This window comes from Clavelina lepadiformis, chromosome 1 (assembly GCF_947623445.1).
Source record: "Clavelina lepadiformis chromosome 1, kaClaLepa1.1, whole genome shotgun sequence".
NCBI lineage: Eukaryota > Metazoa > Chordata > Ascidiacea > Aplousobranchia > Clavelinidae > Clavelina > Clavelina lepadiformis.
The window spans coordinates 18802509-18816006 of NC_135240.1; the positions used below are offsets into that span (position 1 = coordinate 18802509).

At 35.6% G+C, this 13498-nt stretch overlaps 1 protein-coding gene across 1 annotated transcript; it reads left to right on the forward strand.

The window, feature by feature from the left end:
• Positions 1-1707: 1707 nt before the first annotated feature.
• LOC143444296 (protein phosphatase 1D-like) lies at positions 1708-13452 on the forward strand. Its single transcript, XM_076943485.1, has 7 exons — positions 1708-2082; positions 6880-7111; positions 10677-10842; positions 11164-11313; positions 12036-12205; positions 12325-12380; positions 12613-13452. Exons 1-7 carry the CDS (start codon positions 1776-1778, stop codon positions 12960-12962), a joined length of 1431 nt encoding a protein of 476 aa, XP_076799600.1. The 5' UTR covers positions 1708-1775; the 3' UTR covers positions 12963-13452.
• The last annotated feature ends 46 nt before the right edge of the window (positions 13453-13498 follow it).

A 13498-nucleotide genomic window follows, 5' to 3' on the forward strand; every position in this document is an offset into this window, starting at 1 on the left:
CCAAAAATAGACCTACTTGAATTAAACTTCCTTTTAGAAGTTTAACCAGGTTATTCTCGTTCAGCACCTTTTAACTTCGTCTCATAATATACGAAAAAATAATCACATGGTTCATTTGTTTGTTGTACGCCTATTCCTCCAGTAATCGTTATGGTTAACCACACAAGACTTGTTCATTCAACGTCACTTGCTTTAGCTCACAGATCTTGCAACTAGAAACTTCTCGCGTATGTTTAGACTAAAAAAAATTTGAACCTGACAGCATTCGCAAAAAATATTTCATTGGAGCATTCCGCCAAGTTACTCTATGCGTTTTACGTCATGATGAAAATTTGTGCTGACGCAGGTAGTCGCAAACATATTAGCAGTTGTGATAGTAATTTCCACTAATTAGACAAATGTGGCAAGGCCTCGAGGGCGAAAATATGCATTACGGATTAATATGGGAATGTAAAACAGTTACTAACGTTAGCACGGCCAGCAAGCCCAAATAACAAAAAAAACATAATTTAAACAGATTTATAGAAAGCAAAAGTTAAGCTGATATTTTGACAGGATATAAGCGTTGTGTCCAATGTTCCCTCTAAGCTGCGCGCGTGCGCAAATGCGCACTGTTGACACGGTCTTCGCGCACAGAAAATCTGTGCTGCGCACAAGAAAAAATTCCAACATGAATTGAAAATAAAATAAACGCATAATAATGGCCACAGTGCGCACGTCTGATGTTGCTCACATTGGTCCAAGGGACCGCTCAGGGAGTTAGTGTGTTTGCTCAGACTCGTGAAAAATTAGAGGGAACATTGGTTGTGTCATCGTTAAGATGGAACCGACCTATGTGTCTGGATGAAAGAAGAAAATCTCCCTAAAATGAGCTCCATCCAAAGGACCGCAGTCCCGGTCCAGGTGGCCTGTGTAGAGTACACCGTGAGAATCTTTTACACAGCTCGGTTTGGAAGGGAAGTAGAAGATGGCCAACTACGTCCCACTGTGCATTTATTTTAAAAACAAAATCTTACTTCCTTCAAAAAGATTTTTAATAGTTAAAACAAAAATTTTTGGAGACCTGACCTACATTGTACGAACAACGCCACTGATTTCGTTTGTAGGTAAAATGATAAAATTTATACAGCAAGATTTATCGTTTTTCATAACTTTTCGTTTTTGAAGAGGGTCCGTTTCGTAGCGTCCTCTTGTGGTTAGCGAACTTCAAAATTCATAAACTCTTTCTTCTTACCTGTTCAGTTGCTCTGTACACTTGGCGGTGGAACTCCTTTTCACCATCAAGCAGTAGCCTAGCTTAAATTAGCCTAGCCTAGCTGTGGCCCGGTCTTGGGCTATTAGATTACTCAGAAATTGACGGATTCGATCTATTTGTGAACTAAATATTGAGTGCGCAGTTCTAACTGAATTCTGTTCCAGTCATGAAGTGCAAAAACACGCACCTAAAATGCCTGCACTGCAGAGTATGGTAAGCCTAGGCTAGTTTTCACCGAGATCTCGGGTAATTTATTGTTATTGATGAAATCCAAAATCAAACCTTGCAAATCAGTCTTAATGCAAATTGAAAACAGGACTGGATGGGTAATATCATGCAAGTCAATAGGCTATAATACATATACACAATAGATTTAATCAGGAAATATTATATAAATAACATATATAGTATATGTGTATATATATACTGTATTTGTGAAATTTAACAGGTTTAGATTTTAAAATGCATTAATTTGGTATACATTATTTCAATATGGTTAATTAAGACATAAGTGGACAATATGTCACCAACAAATTGCTGGAATTTACGGGTCACTGCAGAAGTTAATCAAGGTGGCCGGAAGTACATGGAAGATGTAACTTCTGTGCAGTTTGAGCGTGTCAAATCTGGCAAAGTGGTTGTTGAGTATGCTGCCTTTGCCATATTTGATGGCCATGGTGGAAAAGATGCTGCCTATTTTGCAAGAGATCATCTGTTAGAAAATATTAAAATGCAGAAAGGTTTTTTTTCAAATGATGTTGAAGTGGTTAAGAAAGCTATTTCTGATGCGTTTGTGTCTACTCATTTGTCAATGTGGAACAAACTTCGTAAGTTTTGGTTTGAATGTTTTTTTGTTTTATTTTTATGTCATTTATTTTTTTGTTATATAATTAAAAGTTAATACCTCCTATGTGGCAGGATTATTCTGGTATAAATGTATGTCTGGTTTCCCTAGTTTGGAGTAGCCAAGATATTTATTGCTACTAAGTCTATCGAAGACCATAGATTTTTGCTGTACACCTGAAGAAACAAGCTTATTTATGGTTGTGAAAGCCCATGTAGAAAAACATAAAGTTAACCTTCAGAATGCCAAACTATATCCTTTTTTTATTTTACTTTACAGTCCATAGAGTAAGCTGTCCTTCTTTATTGCTTATACAGTCGAAATCGGTTAATCGCATAGTCAATTTGCCAAGCTTTTTTATGCGATTAACCAATGTATGCGTTTCCTACATTTTCTCCGCTATTCTCTTTTTTAAACACCGGCGCACGCATTCTTGCTCCTCCGCCGATTTTTGGAATGACACAATGCATTATGACGCAACAAGTGAGCTTCCTTCTTTTCGATTTCGACACGTGGTTTGCGCTTTGCGACGTAACAATCCTTAAATAAAAATTAGTCTTGTTGTTCTATTGTGATGCAACGATCCGTAACAATCCTTAAATGAAACGTAGTTTTGTGGTTCATAATCACTGTAGAGAAGGCCTTTTTTCGTGAAGTTTTACTTTATTGTTCAAATCATTTACGTGCTACTGTCTCTATAGCCTTCAGCCTTGCGGTGAATTTAATCACAGCTGTCTTTAATTCACAACTGCTGTCTTCAGTGTCTTGCCGTGTATTTAATCGCTGCGGGTTATGGGAGATCATGCGATGATTTTTGTTTATTGGTGAAGATAATCTTCAGCAACTTAACACTTCATCAAAGGAAATATGCGTTTAAGTGATACAAGTCTACAAATCAATCAAGAATTCCTATTCGATTAACCGATTTATACGATTAACCCTTATGCGATTAACCGTTGAATTTTCTTCGCAAGTGAATGGGAATGGTTTGGGATTATGCAATGCTATGCGATTAACCGATGTATGCGATTAACCGATATGCGATTAACCGATTTCGACTGTATTAGATAAGCTACTTGTATTATTCTAGTCTTAAAAGTCTCAAGTCGCTGTTGCCCACAGTATGCTTTGCCTGGTACTTTGACAACATTTAGGTGTCATGTGTCGACATGTGAAAATGCCCAACTATTGACCTCGCTTTGCTAACTATGTCTTGCACCATGCACTGACCACCCTTAACGACTGCTCGACAACCAAGTTTAGTGTGTGAGCGAAGCATGGAATATGCAGATAATTTGATACCTCCTGCTCCTTCACGATGTTGCTTGCATTGTCTGGCACTATGACAAACAACTTTAAATTCCACACGCTGTCTTGCTCGCAAATTTTTTCCAAAATATTTTGAGCGGTATGAGCTTCCTTCAGATGAGAACACGCTAAAACTGTAGAAAATTGTTGCAAGTCACTGTTGTTCTGACATATTGTGGTGCAAGTTCCTCCATCAAGCGCCGAAACCCTATGTTGTCCATGATTGATAAGTGTTGATAGTCCAGCACAATCATTTCTGCAATTGTTTTTGTTATTCTTTGAGCAACTGGATACGAGAGATCGTAGCAAGTCCTCTTCTCCATTACTTGGAACAACGTAGACTGTTTTGATTTGCTCGATATTGCTGGATGTCTTTTGCTCTGTTGTCCTTCTTTGATGTCGATTTCATGTTGTGCCAAAGGATGTTTTAGCATAGAGGAGGTCATAAATAACCTTGGATTATCAGGTTTTCCTCTGTTTAATTCAGTGTTGCAGATGTTGCAAAAGCAACACTTGCATCGCAATTTCTTATTTCTTACTTCTCACACTCTTGATTTTTTGTAACTGCTTCATTCTGCAATTGCTTCGCTTTACAAGAATAACGAAAATCAACCACAACTATGTTCATCTGGAATACTAAACTACTGCATACTTGCCATATATGGATTATGCTTTGCAGTTTAAAATTATTCCATAATTTCCAATGGGGTCTGCGACGTAATAATGATGCCGAAAGACTACATAACCGCTAGTAATCTTGAACGAGTGTGGTGCAATCCTTAGCTATCCTGTCATCATTTCATTGGCAAATCTGTTTCTTTAAAGCTGTTATAACGGTTGCCGGTTTTAACTTCTAATCTAAATCTAACTTTATTTAACTTCAATCTTTTGGGGTGTTATAAGTTATACTATGTATTTGACATTTTAGTACTTTGATAGTATGTTTCAAGATGTGTTTCATACCATATAGCCTATGTAACTTTGCCAACTATGAGGCCAATTTCCTCAGCCTCGGCAAGATAAAAAGTAGGCCAACATCCGGCCGAATCCTTGTCCTTGGATTCAACTTGTCCCATCCTTAGTCAATTTAAAATATAGTTTGCCCTTACGCAAAACCAGTTCTGTTGACATAAGTAGTTACATTACCTGCATATTTTGGCCCAATACCATTACCATACAACGCAAAAATGCCGTAGAAGACAGTGTGAACTGTGAATAGTGGTCAAATACGCAGACCTCAGTTGGGTTATGTCATTTTAATTCAGACGATTTTTGAAAATCTTGTCAAAACTCCCAAATTTGAGGATTAAATTTTTAGCAGCCACCAATCTTGAAAATTCTATAATAAACTAGAAATTTCTGACTGAATATTTTTCATTGACTTTTGTTTTTTACTTTTTGTTTTATTTTTGTTTTGTTTTACACATGAACATTATCTTGTCATCATGTGAAACAGTGTGAAAAACATTTTTGTTCAAGTAGCTTACTTGGGATTGTTATCTTGCTGGATGATGGAATTAACAGAATAAATGTGATTAAGACAGTACTATCGTGCTCCACTAATAATATTCAATTGTGATTTCCTGCATAAGTTACAACACTTGAGACGTTAGTTCCAGTTCGGCTTTTAGGCTAGTCCTGGTGGTAGTTGTAGGCTAGATAACCACCAAAGAAGATCTCATTTTCTTGAACTTCAATATATATTTGATTGAAACTTGTTGTTGTTGATTGAGAATATGTTTGAAGCAAAAGCCAACTGTTGTGTATGCTTAGCTTTTCCAACCCGGGTTTTTGCAAATCCGAAACCACAGCCAAGATTCGTGTAAAAACACCGCATAAGCCAATTGCACGATTTGTGAAGCAATTGTTGGCCCCCTTCCAAACTATCCAAAACTTTATTGCTCCATGTAAAAATTTTTTAACATAAATTTTTGTCTAAAAGTCATCATTTCTTTGTCTTGCAGGTCTGTCTATTTACTTCAATAGCTTGATTCTTTCAAATTTTACTTGCCGTTTTTACTGTATCGTAAGCTGCTGCTAATGAAGTAGTCTTTAAATATCAAATTGAAATATCATCTAAAGTTTAGTGATATTGTCGTGTTATAGAGAGTACTATATATTGCAGAAGCTAACTGTTCCTGATGTAACCTGATTATGATATTATCATAGAGATTGGAAAGTGATTTGCAGAGATTTACATGTGTTTCAGTGCAGCTTCCTATATCATTAAATGCGGCTTAAAATTAATTTTTTCCCTGTCGCATGTGGCTTTCAATTGACGGTAGTTTACAATCAAGTAATGCAGTCTACAAGTACAGCCAATGACACGAATGTTAGTGAAATGGAAATCATATTTAATAAAACATGACTTTATCCAAAAAAGGATCTCTACGAAACAGCAAACAGTGACATTTGATAATCGAAATGTTTAATCAAAATCGATAATTTTTTGTACGATTATATATAATGAATTTGTTCCTCGGATTATGTACCAGGCTGTTGCATGTATAGATAGGAGATAGTCACACCAAAAAGCAAAACTGTATTTGCACAAATAAGTTGAGCACTTGCATGTTGTGCTTTCAAAATTGCAGAGAAAAGTGAAGCTTTGAGCTGAAGTCAACAAATCAATTTGAAATGAACAATAACAAATTTTCATGCAGACACAAACTTAAACTTACTGGTACTATTTGTAACATGATTTGTCACCATATTTATATAGGCAACAACATTTATACATATGTTTACTTAAAACAAAGTTATTAAAATATAGCTGTGATAATCATGGTTGAAAATAAAGGTTTTATGGTGTACAAATGGATATTTTATTGAATTTGTGATGAAATTGGATTTGAATGTTTGAAATGTTTTATTACTTTTGTCAATCTTGTAATTGTGCTGTACGGTAGTGCATCACCTTTGGCTGTGCAATGAATATCAGTAGCATAAACGATAAATCACTTTTTCACATGACAGTAGTTTTCATCATAGTGCAGTGTAGCTGTAAAGTTCTGCTGGACCTTATCCTTATTAAATTATTTGTCAATTATTTTTTTGTCATTTTATTTTGCATATAAAATAATTTGGCTTATTATTTAACATAATTCAGAGACATTTGTCTCTTTCATACAGTCAGTTCCATAAAGTTCATAAAGAAGTTCTCCATAACAATACTAGGCTGACTAGTAGAATTTTGGCAAAATTTGTATGTCACTTGAAAGATTTCGTTATTCTGTCACCCTACTGACAAAAAACATTACCTACCATATTCATTTGTACCAAAAAGCCTGGTGTGAGACTTAGACATGAGCGTATGGGTTGTGCGACAAGTTCAAAGCTACTACACATCACATTTGATGCTTTTATAATTATGGTCGAAAAAGTTCGTACCATTTGTTGAGACAAAGTTTTAAAATGTGCAACTTATACATAACTTAATAAATAATATTAAGTATAATCATACGTTTTGCAGATGAATGGCCTAAAACTTCCTTGGGTCATCCAAGTACTGCAGGAACAACAGCTAGCCTTGTTATCATTCGAGGAAATCGAATGTATGTTGCAAATGTTGGCGATTCAATGATTGTTATGGGAAGCAGAGATGAGAATGATACTTCACAGTTATTTGCAGCCACCGATCTCACTATTGATCATAAACCTGAACTACTAAAAGAAAGAAAAAGAATTGAACAATGTGGAGGATGGTATGTCATCGGTAGTTATAATACCACTGGAGGTTCTGCCGTTTTGTGGTGGGCAGAACCTCTAGTTGTCTCTGTTAATCTATTGATTTGTTCACTTAGTAATTTGAAATTGGTTGGATGTCTTCAGGCCTAGGAAATTGTCTCATTTCTCTGGTAAACTTTGACATTATAATTTCAAACTTGGTAACATCCTCATCAAAAATATGTCAAAGTTTTGATTATCTTTGAAGAAAATTTTTTAATTTATTGGACAAAAGTTGATGTAGAATAGATGATCAAACAATATCTCATATTGAACAACCTAACACAGCTCTCCTTTCTCAAAAGCTTTAGCTCAAAAAATGTAAAAGTGTTCACAGTAACGATTGTTTTGTCACAATTTGATTGTTACAACTAAATGCTCAAATAGTGTGACTTGTGATAATGTTTGCTCTGGTGCAGGGCTTAAACTTTTTGTTGTGCAAGCCCTTTTTAGAAAAGAAATTTCTATGCGACCCCTTGATGGGTAACCTACTCATTGATGGTATTAAGACAATAAACGTCCTATCACAAATCTCAAGTGATATTTTTGTCTGTGGCGAAATTACACAAGTGCACACAATCCACGAAAGTAACTGTACAGTAATAAAAGAATGTGTAATGAAAACAGTAAAGCAAATAAAAATTACAATAAAGCAGTTAATAAACGTTAATAAAAGTTGAATTTGTTTCATAAATTTGGGATTGCGACCCATAGTTTGAGAAGCCCTGCTCTAGTGCAATACATTTGGTTGGATTTCTATTTGTAAAAATTAGACTTACAGTATAGGGGCGGATTTAGAAAATTTTTGAAGGGGTGTTGCGTTCATCGCAAGTTTTGAAAATTCGGATTCCCAAAGAAAGGGGTCTTTGCCAAATTTATTTTGCACTAGTTTATTGTTTATCTCCATCCATAGTGTATTGGTTAGTGAGCTAAAACATTTGCACTTTTTTTGAAAAGACCTAAATCGAAAAGACAACCTTACTCCACTGTTTGCTTTCCTTGTTAACTTATAATTAGGCCGATTATTTTTTGACCTAAAAATTGAAACTTTTGACAACTTTTAACATTAAAAAACTTTTTTTTGACAAATTTTGACGTATGAAGAACTCAAGTAGTTAAATTACGCATTATTGTACAAAAAGTTAAAATTTATTGTAGTAAAGAAGGGCAAAAATCTGAACACAGACCTAGCCTATTCTGAAAAGGGAAACGAGCTAATTACAGATCACTGCCAAAAAACTGCAGCTAAGACACAACAAAAACTGTTCAATACATTTGTCTAAAGTAAAGATACATGAAGTATCTTAAGCAAAACCGAAGCAAGATCTGCACCTAACCTACAGCTGCCGCAAAATGACTTTGCACCAAAAATTTTACACGTTTTTAGGTGTGTTGAGCATCACCTAATTATTCCACTTAATGGTTTATGATTCACAATAAGTAGACAATGGGCCATTTACAACAGTATAAAGTAGGCTACATGATGTAAAATGAAAAGTTCACTGACAGTGCAACCTCTACGACACCATGACAATGCTGTTTGTAAACAATTTTGACAATTTTTGACCTAACGCTGTAAATTTGACCAATTTTTGACTTTTTTTGACAAGTCAAAAAATAATCGCCCTACTTATAATTAAGTAATTGAATAAATATTCAAAGTATTCAAACACTACATGCAAATCTGTAAGGGTTGTTGGTTACCGGGGGTAAGTTCGGCCATTAATACTTCTGGAAAAAATGAAATGGGTTCGTTAGCAATGCCTGGAAAATGTTATTTGAAAAGTCACAACTCACACAATGCTCTAGTGCACACGGACACATGCAAGTGCAAGGTTATATTTGTATTGCATCATGGCATTCGATACGAAGATTTCCCTTTTTTGCTAATGGTTAATAAACACAAAAAGATAGAAACTTTTGGTACCATCAAGCAAGGTTTTCATTAGAGAAAAACAATGAACTTTTGAGCAAGTGTGCATCCCCACCATCTGTCAATCAATTGTGAGCAGCGGGCCAGATATGCAAGTTAAGCAAATTACTCGGGCACATGTAGCATCAAAATTAAAATGACAACACCAAAATGATGTAATTGTAATCACGAGTGCAGCAATGGATGTAGGTATTAATTGATAATCTGAATGGGATGAGATAACCACGATGATTACTACTAACCAGATAATCAAACGGCAAAATAGGACCTATGGACTGTCGTATTTGATTCTATTTCGTTTGTTTTCCTTCCCTCTTAATGGCGTGGTAATTTAGCGCAGATGCAGACCTTCATGTAACACAGTGTTGTTGCCCAAGTCTGACAGATGTCCATGTTACAAATGTGTGGAGCCTTCCATTACCGCTATGTATTCATTGCATTGTGTTCAGTGCAGTGCATTGTGTTTATCGTTTTTCCGGAAAAATATTTCCGAAGCAAAGCGAAATGATGATGCAACATCTAGAAGCCTACCAGAGCCACTTACACGTTATGTGCGGGAAAATTTTAATTGCATTTCCTCCAAGGCATTGTTGATAGTAGCAATGTTGTTTCAATTTCTGCTGCACCGTGTTCAAACCAGATGCGAGTTTTTAAAAGAGTAAGTAGTAAGTGAAAAAATTGGGCAATGGGAAGAGAGAAAGGCGAGAAACGGGGTAGAGGAGAAAAAATTGCATGCCTCATGTCATGAAAGCATTTTAGAAAATGCGTTTTGTTGCATGTTTGCCTTGAAATCAAGTAGTGGTTATTTTTAACCAGCACAATAAACTGTAAGTGGTACGCGCTAAAATTATTGCGCGAAGTGCTGAGGGTGCTGTCGCAACATCTCAACACCCCCCTGTTGAAGCTCACCCGCATGGTTTTGCGAAACGCTGATTCATTAAAGAATTCAATCACCAGTTGTGCATCTTTTGTTTTTGCAGAAAGTTGCATATGTTGTGTTTCATCATAAGAGTACAAAATTGTTTTTTCAGGTAGAAAGATGAATGTTTTACCATGTTAAAACTGTAATCAATAACCACTAGATGCTTATACAATTCTGTATCGCCTACTCGCCTCATTTGTAGTTCAGAATTTTAAGTGTTTATTTTATTTAAATTGCAAAATTTTCCAAAATATTCTTTGCAACCATCCAATATTGTGCAGAAGCTGGTGAAAATGTGCTTATAGCCGCACTGGACTTCTATGTCATTGTCATTATTGAACAACGATCTAAGTTAGGGCTTTAAATATTTTTTTGGGATCACAAGCTGCATTTACAGTTGCCAGGTCAAAATAATTGACCAATAAAGAAGCTCTTTATATACCAATTTGCTAATTCTATTTAGTTATTTAGGCACTTTACTCAAAAAATATTCAATGGCTTTAAGGAGTAAAATGATTAACGAACAAAACAAAAAAATGATAGTAGGTAATTATTCTAACATTTTTTTACTGCTGTGCGATCGACTCGAAGTATTTTTGTGATCAATCATCGGTCATATTAAGCACTCCCTATCTAAATGTTATTGATTATTATTAATATCATATGTTAACTTGTGTAATTCTTGCAGTGTTATGAACAAGTCAGGAGTGAACAGAGTAGTTTGGTCTAGACCTAAGCTTAATCACTCTGGGCCTATACGACGAAGCACAAAACTGGACAAGATTCCATTTCTTGCTGTTGCACGGTCATTAGGAGATTTGTGGAGTTATAACTCTGAATTAGACAAGTTTGTGGTAAGTATTTTTTTCGCTCAGCTGTGTCTCGTGGTGTATCGCAGCATTTTTTTAGGTTCCTTATCCCAGCATTCCATATGGATGAAGGATCTCATACAACGCTAGATTACCCTGGGTCATGGCCCTTGGTACTTAAAGCATTTAGGGTTGTTTTTATATCGTTGCTCGTAAACAATTTTGCAAGGTATTGGAATAAACTTCATAAGTGGAGTCTTAGCCCAACTTAAACTTGGCAATTAACCTCAGTTGATTAATTAATTATTATTGATTTGCACAGTTTTTGCAGTAATTACAATGGTTGTTTGTGTTATCGATGTTCAGGTCTCTCCAGTACCAGATGTATATGTGTATGACTTACATAAGCATAAAGAACAATTTGTTGTACTTGCAAGCGACGGCTTATGGAACATGATTCGACCTCAAGAAGCAGTGTCTATTGTTGCTGCAGTAGAAGGGAAACAAAGCAGAGGAGTATGTTTTGTGTGTGCTTGTTTATTTCCATACAACAGCTGGCTACATATTGATATTTACAATTGATCAAACGTGTTTCTTGAAGTCCTCTACCTTGGTACATGCCTATTTCTTGAATAAGGCATGGTCCTATCCCAGGGGTTTCTAAAGATTTTACGTTTATTTTTGTTGTGTTTGGCAAGGTATCGGAGTCTTTTTCCATGGATTGCGCAAAGTCTTTGCTTGACTTTTACTCAGCAATGATTTCTCACTGCTCAAGCCCCGACTACCGAGCTTGTCCATGTGCAATTTCTATTTGTTGTATTTTTGTTTGGCATATTTAACTGTTTGTATTTCTGGCCTTAATTTGGAATTGTTTATCATGACCACTGAACAGGAGTAAGCGTCACGAATGCTTTGGCTAGGGGCATTACAGCAGTATCGTCGTCGGGTATCGGACAGAACAAGGCCAAGTCTAATCGAAGGCCCGCTGCGTATTTGCAGTATGATTAAATAATGTCACAAATTGTACTTGGTATTCGGCCAAGTCACAATTTAAATCACTCGGACACGTCTTGCTGCCTCGCTAGTTCACAAGTTAGGTTTAGTTTTAAACACCTTTTCTTTTTGTGCGTTAATTGATGATTACATGGATTCAAAGACGTTTTTGCCGTAATGTTTACTTAAAAAATATTTTAAACTGTACTCGTTTTTATGGCATTATATTCTTAATCTTCTTTTAGGAAACAACAAATAGTCCTGCGCACGAGTTGGTAAAAGTTGCACTTGATCGTTGGTGCATTAGAATGATGCGTGCAGACAATACCAGTGTTATTGTTGTAATCATTGAACGACGAAAGATTGAAACTTCTAAAAGAAAGGATACTTATTTTGAAAGCTGGACAAGTGCCAGGTTTTATACTGCCTTCAATAATTTTATTCTTTATATGAAATCTGGTAAGATTTTTAAATACATATAATATATTTATGGACCGAATCAAATGCCATCCTTGATTGTTTATTATGTTGCAGAGATGATAATTCCCCTACAAGATTTCGCGATTCTGAGAAAATGAACAACGAAACAGGTGAATGCCTTGCTGTGTTTACAAAAAGAGTAACAGAAAGGGTACTAAACAATAAACATAGTACCATATAAAGTTTATGTGTAAGGTGGTTCTGAATTTTCTCCAACTGACAATCTTGCAAGAACTGAAAAAATAACTGCTTGTCATGGTAATGGAAGTTCTTTACTATGTTTCTTTGTTTAATAATTTTGTATTAGCTTTTACACACAACATAAGGTTGTTTGAACTTCAGGTCCAACTTCTTCTTGTTCATTTGAACCACTGCAAGACTCAAGCATTTCATCATCAAGTGGCGATGGTGTAGATGAAGCAGCCTCGGATTTGTCAAAAGAAAGTAAGACTGCATTTGAGAACCAGCCACCTAGCAGCAGTGGTACTCTTGAAAAGAAGGTAACCAGATCCCACTCTGGCGAAATGAACAGGCGAAGAAAATCTGAAAGCACCCCGCCTGCAAATTCTATAAAAACCAGAAGGGTATCATGTGTAAAATCAGCAACAAGATCCAGATCTGAAGGACAAACAATGAAATTAAGATCAATCATACGTCCAAGAAGGTCTAGAAGAATAAAAAAAAGTTTATAACACTATTTATGTTGTATACGATCATGTGTTGCAAGAATTTGCCTGAATAATCCAAGAATAGAGTAATGCAATGCTCTCATCTGTGTGCTTATGTGAGGATACAGTGTTGAGCATCGCTTGATATGATGCACAACTTTGTTCTTGTTCATTCAGTGGTTTTAATGCAAAGGTTAAGGCAATTTTTAAAGCTTTTTTAAATGCTTTTAACTTTCTATTCCTCCCAAGAGTTTTCTTCCCCAAAGAAATGAAATATTTTCAATCATATGTTTAATATTTTCTGTATGGTGGTTTTAATCTTTTCCATACACTGTACACATGGTATTCAGCAATGCTATTGTCTAAGTATGTTTGATACTATATATTGAGAGTTTTTGTGATAGATTTTACCGGAATTTTAGCTACTGTTGGCTGTATATTTGTTCTATTGCCCTGTACTCATTGCCGCTATCTAGTTTACTGTGTGAGTATAACAAATAAATGCAAAACAGTACATTTTGGATGCAGTATTCGCATTTATTGTAATATTATACAGCATG